Source organism: Alosa sapidissima, chromosome 4 (genome assembly GCF_018492685.1).
Source record: "Alosa sapidissima isolate fAloSap1 chromosome 4, fAloSap1.pri, whole genome shotgun sequence".
NCBI classification, from domain to species: domain Eukaryota; kingdom Metazoa; phylum Chordata; class Actinopteri; order Clupeiformes; family Clupeidae; genus Alosa; species Alosa sapidissima.
In genome coordinates this window covers 4801336-4814015 of record NC_055960.1, presented here as the reverse complement: position 1 = coordinate 4814015, position 12680 = coordinate 4801336, and the positions used below count along the sequence as shown (strand labels likewise).

General features: G+C 43.1%; 1 protein-coding gene across 4 annotated transcripts in view; it reads right to left on the bottom strand.

The window, feature by feature from the left end:
* iars1 (isoleucyl-tRNA synthetase 1) overlaps positions 1 to 12680 on the bottom strand; it is a 64344-nt gene that overhangs the window by 40747 nt on the left and 10917 nt on the right. For all 4 annotated transcript variants that reach the window (XM_042088976.1, XM_042088979.1, XM_042088977.1 and 1 more), the window contains exons 8-13: positions 8224 to 8311; positions 7262 to 7322; positions 6901 to 6996; positions 5238 to 5360; positions 2334 to 2425; positions 1282 to 1380 (exon numbers count right to left, since the gene is read on the bottom strand). In XM_042088976.1, coding sequence (XP_041944910.1) covers positions 1282 to 1380; positions 2334 to 2425; positions 5238 to 5360; positions 6901 to 6996; positions 7262 to 7322; positions 8224 to 8311 — 559 coding nt within the window. The remainder of the gene's footprint in view (positions 1 to 1281; positions 1381 to 2333; positions 2426 to 5237; positions 5361 to 6900; positions 6997 to 7261; positions 7323 to 8223; positions 8312 to 12680) is intronic.

Sequence of the window (12680 nt, the reverse complement as noted above, 5' to 3'; positions counted from 1 at the left end):
CTGATAGGTCCTGAGGACCATGTACTAAGTTTGGTTTTGATATATGAAAGCGTTGGTGAGATATGAGCTCACTTCCTGTTTGGCGGCTTCGCCACCAATTTCGATTGGCTGTTACGGGCGAATGCTCTTGTCAATCGTTCCAGAAAATTAAACACTGATAAGGCATGGTCTGAAGATGGTCTGAGCCAATTTTGGTGAAAGTCAGATGAAATTTGTGACCAGTGAAAACTTTTTAGTGTTTTTGATTGAATTCAATATGGCGGCCGAATCAATTATGTTGACATCACAAGTTGGCCTGGGTCAGCCTAAGGACATCCAAAAGTACTACCAGACACCACTAGTATGTTTTAATTCCAAACACATCAACAGCTACAGGCCAAAATGCATTTTCGCTAATTACAGCGCCCCCTAGAGGTCAAAGGTCACCAGATTTTTTGAGTGCTCTACAGATGGGGATATAAGTCCATGTACTATGTTTGGTTATGACAGATGAAAGGGTTGCTGAGATATGAGCTCACTTCCTGTTTGGCGGCTTCGCCGCATATTGGTTGATTGGTTGTTACGGGCGAACGGTTTTAGTTCCGAAGACAAAAATCGATAACTTTTGTGCGGATTGGTCTAAAGATCATATGTATTAAGTTTTGTTAAAATCGGATAAACTATGTGAGGCGTGAAACTTTAGTTTCACTTTCGATAAAATCCAATATGGCGGAAAATCCATCATGGCGGAAATTGCTTGGTCCAAGGATTCCAACGATACCTCATTTTTGACAATCGGCCATACGGGTCAAAAGTTACGTGCGTGAACACACATCCAACTTTGGCCTGTTGGTGGCGCTAGAGTGCTTGAGGTGCCATCATGAAACTTGGTGACATTAATAATGGGACTGTCCCTAATCAGTGGGCCAAATTTCACAACTTTTTACCAGACGGTTCTATGGGCTGCCATTGACTTCCATGGCGGAAGAAAGTATAATAATAAGAAATCATAGAAACACAATGGGTGCCTTCGCAGCTTCGCTGCTTGGCCCCCAATTAAAACTGTGCAGGAAAGGTAGACGACAAATTGGTTTTACTTCAGTAGCTGTAACATCTTTCTTTTAATTACTTCCATATTGCACAAGAAAGTGTCCATTGTTACACACTGAGGTGTATTAAGGGGGAAGAGCATTGTTGAGGTAGAGCTGTAAGTGCTGTTGTGTTATGTTAGGGGGAAGAGCATTGTTGAGGTAGAGGTGTAAGTGCTGTTGTGTTACTGTATGTTAGGGGGTTCAGTCTCACCAGTAACATTTGCCGTTGTTTTCCAAAAGTTTCTCAACCATGTGCTCAACGCGAACAAACCAGCTTGGTACTGCCTTGTAGATCAGCGGCGTGTCTGACCTGTCAATTAGATCCAAAAACACATGCACACATTTGATGAATACCAGGTGGCCCAAAATGCAAATGTCCCCTTGCAATCCCCCTACTAGAGATTATTCACCATACAACTAATGGCTCTAAACAGGCCCCTAAACCGGCTACATACTGTATCCTATATAAAGTATCTGGGACGGTGAAACTGGGGTATCTGTGACGTATCCTGAGAATACAGGGGTAGTCCAGCCCTGGATAGATGAAAAATGTACCGTTTGAAACTGAAACTCCCTTGTCACTACAGTGATATTCAGCGAAATCCACAACTTGCAGATTTGTATTGCTTTTGTATTTCATTTAGACACTTATGTCAGAGCTTGTCCTCACCAACGGATACTAACTACCCATTACACTTGTCCTGTACAAGCACAGTGTGGATGTCATTCCTCACACCCGTCCATGATGCATTCAATGCTTGACTTATTAATTAAATGAGGTGCACCAGAGGTGGCAGCAAAGGGGAAACCCGTTTAGCCAGCTGGGGAGCAGACGTTCCATGAAGACCGCAAAAGGCAAGACATCAGAGCTGCAGCATTTATGAGAGGTTAATGAGCATGTGTAACACTGGGTGGGAGAGGGTCGATGGGTGGGGATACGACACTTAACTGACCTTTCCCTCAATGGCAACAGATGCTGAGCCAGCAAAAGATAGTATCGACAGAAAATGCTAATGTTTTACTGACTTGCCCTGAAGGAAGCCTCCTGTCAAGCCTACTTAAACATGTTCAATACACCCTTAAACACACACACACACACACACACACAATTCACTTTTTTTTACAACAAGCAGGTGCTTAAAACATAGATTGAACATTAAGGAGTTCCCTCTTTAATGGACATTAAGGAGTTCCCTCTTTAATGGACAAAGTCGACAAGATGACAACACAAAGTTCTGGATCGTCACTCACTCTACTACTCACCTCCAGCAAAAAGGGTAGCTATGTTTGAACGAACTGGCATTCACCAGGCGTCCACTTTCCTTCAACCATTTTATGATGTTTTTGTCAGCATCCTAAAGGGGACAGAGGATCAATAAATTACAAGGGACAGCCAAATAAACAGAGTACATCAACAATGCTTCATTGGTAGCATTAATACCTCATTGTCGCTTTTTCTTAAAGGGATACGCCACCATTTGAGGAAATATGCTCATTTTCCACCTCCCCTCGAGGGAGGTGTAAAATGTTCTCCAGTTCATCCAGCCTTTCTATGAGTCTGGCGATACCACTTTTAGCTCCAGCCTAGCATAGATCACTGAAGTCTCCAGTTCATCCAGCCTTTCTATGAGTCTGGCGATACCACTTTTAGCTCCAGCCTAGCATAGATCACTGAATCGGATTAGGCCATTAGCATCTCGCCTGCTAGCATCACGCTTAAGTGATTTAAGATTTCCGGTAATTTTCCTATTTAAAACTTGTCTCTTCTCAAGTTAGAAAGTGTAATAAGACTAACGGAATATGAAACATGGAGATTTTTTAGGCTGATTTGACATGGAACTATACTCTCAATCTGGCGTAATAATCTGCTGCAGCTCAAACTTGTTGCTGGAAGTTATAGCCTACGGGGACTATTTTCAGGTGCTGCATGATATCATTGTACTGCTGCACCCATGGTACGTTTGCAACAGTCCTTGATTATTACGCTGGAAGTACGGCTGGTGATTGCGTGAGGGACGCTATTGTGCGTGAAGCGCATGGGCAAGCTTTCCAAAGGGGAGGGCAGTGTGGCGGCTGAGTATGCACTCGGACTGCCATACCAACGGGCCTGGCTCTTTGGTGTTGCGGTCAAGCTGCAGGTTTAGTGGCCCGGAGACCTGGGTTCAAGACCGGGTGGGGTCACTGCTCTCTCCGTTCGCTACATCCCTTTTTTGACACATTTCACTCCCGCTGTAATGATGCGCCAAACTGCCTACAAAAAGTCATAGTAATTCAATGGAGACACATCCACTGTGTCCTTGTAGCAGGGGCGCTGCTAGAAAAAATGGGTTCTATCACAGACAACACTTCTGGGCCCACAGATATTATAAAGTGCTGTCAGTGCCCTTTCTTGACCTCCAGCGTTACACCAGGCTTCTGTTGAATTTTACCATGCCAATTGTTCAACTCCCTAAAGCCTGGCAGTATTTGCACCCATCCGATATCCTTTCACTGAGATCTATAAGCATTGATCTATAAGCATTGAAGCATGGTATTCTCCACTGACATACAGTGACCTGCATATTTACTGGCACCCCTGGTAAAGATGAGTAAAACAGGTGGGGAAAATCTTCTTTTACTGTTTAATCTTGGTTTCACAAACCATGAAGGGAAGCAATTTTATTCTGAGAACAAAATCCTCAAAGAGATAAATGTGTTTCACAACCAAACCATAGGTGAGTGTTTTAGCCATAAGATGTGGAGGAGGGCTGAGTTTGCAGTTTGCCAAAAATACAATGATATAATTAACACTTGGACATCTTCTATGCTGACAATGTGAAAAAACATACTAGGGACATTTACATTGATAGGTTCTGTCCTGGTGTTGCAAAACCTTCATCAGCAATATCTCCAAACTGAACAGAATGGTGCTACAGACTGGAAAAGAAAGGAATAATCCAACATCCTGACAGCCATCTTGTCCTCTGCCAAAATAACCTTGAGGGCAGATATGTGGCTAACTGCCCTACAGCCAAAAGCAAGCAGGTTAAATGGCAAGCAAACCACCACAGTCTGATACTGACAGACAAACGTGAAGTGCTGGAGCCTACATTCAGACCAAAACACATCAACACAACACAACGGACAGCTAACTGACCTAGAAGTCACAAGTGGCAGCTGGAAGACTACTGACATTTTGGCAGCCTATTTCCGTGTGTGTGATTCTGGGGGTGTCGTGAAAAAAGAAAGACAGGCACTGCCACTGTGGAAACTAGGGGCTCCTCTGCTCATCATTAGCATCCATCACCTCGAAGGACCTCCTCGGAGAAGCGCAGTGCTGTTGCATTGCAGGTCCTGCCCACTCCCCCACCCTCCTGGGCATAGTGCTGACAGCAGCTCCTCTGTTCTGGCCTGTAACTCACCAGCCTGCCCTTTATCGCCCTGTGTTTGTCCGAAGGAGGACGGTGAGCAGCAGGCTGAAACTACTATAAATGTAGAAGCTGCCAGCAGGACAGAGATCCTGACAAAGAGAAGTCAGGAGCTTTTCTTCTTTAATTACCTCAAGCCCAAGTCCATCGGAAAAAAGATAAATGGCAATACATTTGTCAAGGAAGACTAAGGAGGGGATATGTATACAGCAAGACACCTAAGACTACAGAGCAGGTAGAACCCACAATCATGTGGTATTATTTTCATTGATGTGTAAAGGCTGCCAAAAGCCGTGTTCGCACGGAGTTGCTTGGAGGTTTCACAATGTGGCATCAAAATGAAATGGAATTTCCATAGAAATCAGGTCATTTGAAACAATGTTTGACACAATTTGTGATCATTTGTGAAACATTTCATGAAAAATCTACATTTCATTGTGAGCACAGCTCATTTAACTGATGTAGAACACAACTTCCAATGCCAACAGACTGGAAAATTCAAACATCCCATTTTTCTATAATACACCGTGTGCCAAATTCATACATAAAGTACGTATCAAAATCTGCAATTTCACAAATCTGTGGTTCCACAGACTCATGCAGGGATTGTGTGCTCATCACTGGTCTATTGGCTAATAATGTTTGATTAACTGCGTTCATATGTTGGAAGCTTTCAAACCTGCAAGAAAAGTGTGAAAAACAAAATATTGCAGTGCCAGAACTCAGATGGGCTCTTTAATGTATTCAGAGGGCACCATACCTTCACATATTGCCCAACAAAGTGGGTGACTTCAGCCGTGAAGCAGCCGGATGAATCCACAGGACAGATTGGCGCGGAGTCTCTCTGAATAATGTCATAGTCCATACAGACACGATAATCATCCTGAGGGAAGAACACAACACCATCATGGATGAAACGATTTGGTTTAAAAAACTGAAACTTTAAAGGCTTGAGGACATGAAATAAATGAAAATGTTTCTGTCTAAAAAATACTCTGCCCATTATGATATGCATATTGGTACCAGTTATCCCTGCTCTATGTCATTCTCAGTTTTCCTCAAGGGTAATTCCTGTATTTTTCTATGACCAAGTTTCTGTCTCCCAATTTGTTCTACAACACATACTCAGGGCTCATCGGCCACCAAAATGGGCCCACACCCTGTCCAATGGCCCATCAGAAATGATCCCATCGGTGAAATTAAATCTTCTCTTTTGTGTGCCTTTTCTGCCCATTTAACCTGCTACTTGGAGGAAAAACTCCAAACAAAACAAACAAACAAACAAACAATCAGTCTGTTCATCTAGATGGTTTGTCTGCTAAGGATGTGAGCGTGTTTGGAAAGATAGCCTACTAGTCTGCTTGCCTTTGATGCTCTCTGTCACGCTAGCATTGAATTGTATTATTATTATTATGACCATATACCATATATGAGTATGTAAGGGATAATGTATACAACGCCGGTCATTATCAGGAAAATAAGTCCCAACAGGGCGAACCGGACCCCCAAGCACCAGCGGTTGGGGTCTTGTTTCGCCCTGAAGGGACTTATTTTCCCGATTGTTTAGCCAATGAAAGCATATCTTTGTGAAAGTTCTGTGGCCATTCCGTGTTCATCCCATACGGTTTGTGCATGATTGTTCAAGGACTGAAAAACAATTGCTTTTTGCTATATACTACCACCACTACCATATTTTAGATTTTAGATTATTACCTTGTATTTCATTTCTTTTTGTTCTTGATCCGGTTTTCTTTTCATTGATTTGTTTTTTTTGTGACAACTGCTTTCATTTATTGCTATTTTGTTAATGTAGGATCTACTTTGTATTGTTATTACTATTATTTTATTTATTTATTTATTTTTACAGCACTTTCACTTTGGTCAACTGTTGGTGTTTTTTAAATGTGCTATATAAAATAAATTGACATTGACATTAATGCTATTCTGCTGAATTTCCATCATTTCCACCACACTTCAACATGTGATTGCGATAATACTGCCAACCACAATCATTTTGATCACTATAATCGTGATGTTCAATTTTCATACTGTTACATTACACACGCTGTCGTGCAAGCCTATACTGGGAGATCTGCATATTTATAACATATTTTGACTTGATTTTTTATGTCCTCTGTGCTGTAGCTGCTTTATATATTTTACCTTTGAACGGCCGTTGCACCAGCATGAAAAAAAATGTAAACACCCTACCATGGGCCAACGGCTTTACGTCTGTGATGACAGAGGCAGTCTGGTGACACACTAATCTCTAATTGCCATCTTTCCCATTGATTTGCACACATTTGTATCTCCACACACAGCACTAAGGTAATGCCGCTAGGGTTTGTATGCTACAACAGTTATGCGTAAATAAATGAGGTGAGAGGAAGTGTCTTTTTTTCCAGCAGCCCAATAGTACTTACAGCGCCAAAGTATGGTGCCTGGTGGACCACCCCTGTACCCTCTTCTTCACGGACATAGTTATCCAACACCACCTGGAAGGCCCCATGTTCCTTACACTGCACCAGAGAGAGAGAGACCAACATGAAAAATAAACAGACAAAAGCTAGTTCCAACCAAGTTATGGAACTAAACAAAATGACTTACTGTATGCTAATCTGACACAGGCCTTTCGAACACCTTCAAGTTTTTTGGCAATGACTTTGTAAAGCCACAGAAGTTAACTTATTTTACAGCTCAAGAGCACACTATACCATAAAGCTTAATATAACTCTCCCAAAGAGCCCACATATTGATTGTATCAGAGGTCAGACGAGCGCTTACCCTGCTGAAGTACTCAAAGAGTGGCTTATACTTCTTCCCTTTCAGTGCCTTGCCAGGGAACCTGGGGGAGGGAGATGAGAGCAGTGAAGACAGCGGTTCAATCTTTCCTGACACCGTAAGCTTATTGGCCTGTCAGCCTCCATAGGAGCCAGTAGTGTGCCTGGCGTAGGCAGCTCTATGGAGCAGGATCTGTTTTGTCTGACTGTCTCTCTGCCTGTCCTGTCTCACCCCATCCTCTGATGCTGCTTCCTGCAGCTCTGAGGACAGCCACTGAGCTGTGTAATGACTTCTGTCTCTCCTTTGTCCTCTGTTCTCTCTTTTAGTCATATCTCTCAAAGTCTGGCTCAGCCTATGGTTGACTGCGGCGTAAAAGAAAGAGTAAAAGAAAGTTCAACAGCTAAAGCTGCCCAAGGACAATGAGAGGACAATGAGAGGACAATGAGAGGACAATGAGAGGACAATGAGAGGACAATGAGAGGACAATGAGAGGGCATAAAGGTCATGAATAGAGTTTCAAGGTGAAAGCAAGGAGGGGTAATTCTCATTCACCCAAAGCAACAATCTGCAGCACAAGTTACAATTATAATTTAGAAAAAACACAAGAGAAAAGAATCCAAGTTAGTCACGAAACAGCTTAGCTCATTATCATAGCTTTCTAACTGTTTGACAGCACAAAATTATATTTAAATGTGACACTGGAATTCTAACAGCTCCAACAAACCACTTGCAAAAATAACAAATAAAGGCTTAAGATGTTAAAACGACCGAGGACCTTCTCCTCTCATCACCACTCAGGAAGCAGGCGGCCTCATCTCCCCACAGTGCAGTTCAGCGCTGAGCTCCAGCCTTCCAGGCAGGGGGAGTTAAACAGGCCAGGGGAAGAGCTGAGCAAATACGTCTGAGAATTCAGACAGGTCCAGCAGAGAGTAGCTACAGATAGCAGGTCAAAGGTTGGCGCTTACTTGTCCAGCAGGGTGTACTCTGCCTCCGACTTAAACAGAGCTCCCAGGCGTGCCTCCATCATGATGTAGACCTTCTCCGTGGCATTATCTGAGGGGAAAGGAAACACAGAGCAATAGGCAGTCAGCTGCTTGCTGCATCAAGTTGGCAAGGTGAGCAATGGCACAGGCAAAACTGTACCAAATTTAACATGCAAGTGTAAAGCCTTTTCTGCCTGAACAGGAAAATAGAACAGCTATGATCATTCATTAAAGGAAAAGTTTGGTCTACCGAGGGCCTATTTTTAGATCATACCTGTAACTAGTATAAAATGTCCTTGTGGATGGTAACGACATTAATCGGGGTAGTTTTGTGTAAGACCAGAATATGTATTTCAACAAAACAGTATATAGCTAGCTATAGCCTTGTTGGCAAACTTGCTACTCATAGTAAATCACTACTTTAAGATACTGACAAGGCTCAAATCATCATTACACTTCTATGATACTGTGGAGAGTCCTGCACATTCTTCACGTAAAATTAAATCACGCTTGTCAATTTGTCTCCAACTCCTACTCTTGCAATTTTTGTGTATGTACATGTAAATGAGTGTGTGCATGTGTGTGCTTGCTTCTGTGTATATGTGTGCTTCTCTGTGCGTGTGTGTTCACTTGTGAGTGTGTGTGGGGGGGGGGGGGGGTTAATGGTGTGTGTATGTCTGTTTATGTGTGTGTGTGTGTGTGTGTGTGTGTGTGTGTGTGTGTGTGTTTATGCGAGTGTGCATGTGCATCCCATGAACAGAATTCCACGAAACTCAGCATGCCTTCAGAGGGTGTAAAAGTGATCCTACAGGTCAAATTTCATGCAATTCACATCAGCCAAAGATACCTGCAATTACAGATCCTATGCAGTAGCTTATGTTGCATTCTGTAATGATCTTGTATGGACTTCCCCTAGCATTTTCGTTGCAAATGTATATTCCGTTCTTACTCAAAATTACTCCAATTAATTAGCCTGACGTAGCCAGAACTCAATTCTAGTCAGAATAGGAATCTGGAATTGGAGCATTGAGACGTGAATATGGGGCGTTTCAACTGACACAGGAGGAAAAATGCCTCTGCACACAATTGGATAGACCCAACCAATCAGCACAACAAAAACCTCACAAACTTTGTTGACTGCCCAACTAGGAAAAACAGGACAATAGATCTCATGTATGCAAACGTGAGGGATGCTTACGGTGACACCCCCCTTCCCCCACTGGGGAAGTCGGACCACAACCTCATTCATTTGCAGCCAATGTACAAGCCAAAAGTTCAGAGGCTACCAGTTGCCACACGCACCTTCAGGAAGTGGACACCGGAAGCGGATGAGGCTTTGAGAGACTGCTTTGAGTCCACTGACTGGAGTGTGCTACTGAATGGAGAGGACTTAGAGGAGGTCACACATTGCACTACTGACTATCTGAACTTCTGTTTGGACATTGTTGTTCCCACAAGGACTGTACGCTGCTATCCAAATAATAAGCCTTGGATAACAAAGTAATGTCAAGACCCTTCTCAATAGGAAAAAGATGGCGTTTAAGGAGGGGGACATAGAAGAGCTGAGGCGAGTACAGGGGGAACTCAAGATTAAGCTGAGAGGCTAAGGAGGACTACAGAAGGAAGATGGAACAGAAGCTGCAAGATAACAACATGAAGGAGGTGTGGGACTGTATGAAATCTATCACTGGCCTTCAGAAGAGCAGCAGCTCTGTGGAGGGATACGTGGACAGCGCAAACCAGCTGAACCACTTTTACAACAGGTTCGATTGCCCATCCCCCAGCCCCCACCCCACCTCATTACCAGTGCAACACTCACCCCCACCATCACTGGATATTGCACCCCTCCCCCACATGGCGACCACGAACAAAGAGGTGACAACGACCTCAGTCTACAGCCATCAGACACACAGACCTCAGATGCTGCCCCCCTCCCCTCCCCTCCCCCCCTCCATCATCACTGCTGATCAGGCTATCGCACCTCTCCCCCACATGGTGACCACGAGCAGTGCGACAACAATGGCTTCAGCCAACGGCCATCAGTCTCTAGCCACAAGACAACCCTCACAGAAGCACCCCTCCTCCTCCTCACCCTCCACTCCCCTCATCCCCCCCATCATTTCAGCGGACCAAGTAAGTTATCTTTTAAAAAAACTCCATCCTCGTAAGGCAGCCGGGCCTGACAGACTGTGTCCAAGGCTACTCAAGGCCTGTGCTGCTGAACTGGGGGAGCCACTGAAGCACATCTTCAACTGGAGTCTACGTCTCGGACAATTTCCAACACTGTGGAAGACATCATGTCTCACCCCCGTTCCCAAGAAACCACACCCCAGTGAGCTTAATGACTTCAGGCCTGTCGCTCTAACATCACATGTGATGAAAACAATGGAGCGGCTGGTCTTAGGTATGCTCAGACCCCAGGTACGCCATGCACTAGACCAGTGGTCCCCAAACTTTTTCTTCCGAGGGCCAGCTTACTATGCCTGGCTCTCAGAGAGGGCCAGAGACTCGGAGTATATCAATAACCATAAATAGCTTAGTGCTGTGAACAACAGCAGTCTACCTTAGTTGAATATTCCATTACATTTAATCTATAGGCTATTGCAATTTAATACCATTGTTAGCTGTGTTTATATTGCCATCATGCCATATCAGTGTAAAACGTAACTCAAATTAAATAATACTCATAAAAAGACTTTTGCATTCCCAAAAGTATATTTTATTAAAAATGTGTGAACTCTGAAAATTTAAAGTTCTCAAACTATGAGAATTTTATGAAGCGCTGAAGTGGTCTGAAAAGACCACCATTCTAACTTTCACTCACCTGAACTGACCTCTTTGTAGGCCTATGAATATTTGAACGAGTGAATACAAAATAGAAATAATTATCCCAGAAAGTCCCAGAAATATGACTTGAATAGAAGTTAGTTAGTTATTAACAATTAATTGATAAACTTTTACAATACTTTGAGAACTGATGCGGTCAGCATAGGCCTCTTACATTGTTTGCAGGTAGGCCTATTTCATTCCGTTTTTGATGCGAAACACGCAAAACAGCGCCAAAATAACCACCAGTGGACAAAAAGAGTATTACATGTGTACTGTTAAGACTCGCCATAGAGAATGAATGGGGGAAATTGCGGAGGTTTAGTTTGACGATGTCGTACTCCCGTGCGGGCCGGTTGCTATATGCCACGGACATGTTTTGGGGGGCCACCCAAAATGAGGTGGCGGGCCGTAGTTTGGGGACCACTGCACTAGACCCTTTACAGTTTGCATACCAGGAGAAAGTGGGCGTGGACGATGCCATCACTTATCTTCTACACAGGACACATTCTCACCTAGACAAGGGGGAAAGTGCTGTGAGAATCATGTTCTTTGATTTCTCAAGTGCTTTTAACACCATCCAACCCCTCAGACTGGGAGACAAGTTGTGTTGTATAAATTGTTATAATTTTACTCAAGTACAAGTAAAAGTACAACAGTCAGATGTCTACTTAAGTAAAAGTACTGAAGTACTTGTTTTTAAAAGTACTTGAGTATCAAGAGTAGCCTTCATTTTCTAAATATTGCATTACTACTGCCACAGTGTTTACATTTACAGAAACAACCTACATGGAGTTATGAAAAATGTTAATGTTAATACTTTGGAGAATGTAAAAGGAATTGAAAGTCAAATCAAGTCATTTTCATCTTTTTACCATGTTGCCAGGGATGGGCAGTATTTCTAATACATGTATTTATAATACGTATTTCAAATACAAAATACTATTTTGTAATTGATCCACTTGAAGCTAAAACTATCATTAACTTGTTCAGAAAATTGAAATAGTCTGGCGAGGTGTGGCCACAGGTTGGCACATTCTCGGGATGGACCTGCTGCGTCTTCATCCATTGTTCGTCCATGGTTTCATCTCTTATCTAAATCTGACCATGGAGTTGACTTTGGCGGAAAGCTGAAGGTGATTGCTGATAGGCTATCCCAATCAGTGGCGCCTGCACAATCCAATCACGTTTGAGAGGGAAACAACAAATTGAGGATTTCCGAGATTTTTCTTTTTTCCTTTTTTTTTAGAAGAAGTAACGGGTACTCACGGTTATGGATAGAAATGTAGTGGAGTAAAGAGTATAATATTTGCCTCTCAAATGTACTTGAGTAAAGTCATGAGTACTCCCCAAAAATGATACTCGAGTAAAGTACAGATCCCTCAAAATTGTACTCAAGTACTGTACTCAAGTAAATGTACTCCGTTACTGTCCGGCTCTGCCAGGCACACATAACTAAGGACTATGGTTGGACTACTGTTTGCACCTTCACCATGACACTCACTCCCTTTAGCACCTCACCAGTCCTGGCCCTGTCACTACAAGCGTCTTACACTTGATCACCCTCAAGCACATTGGACTTTCTTTCTTAATTTAACTTATATAGTGCATTT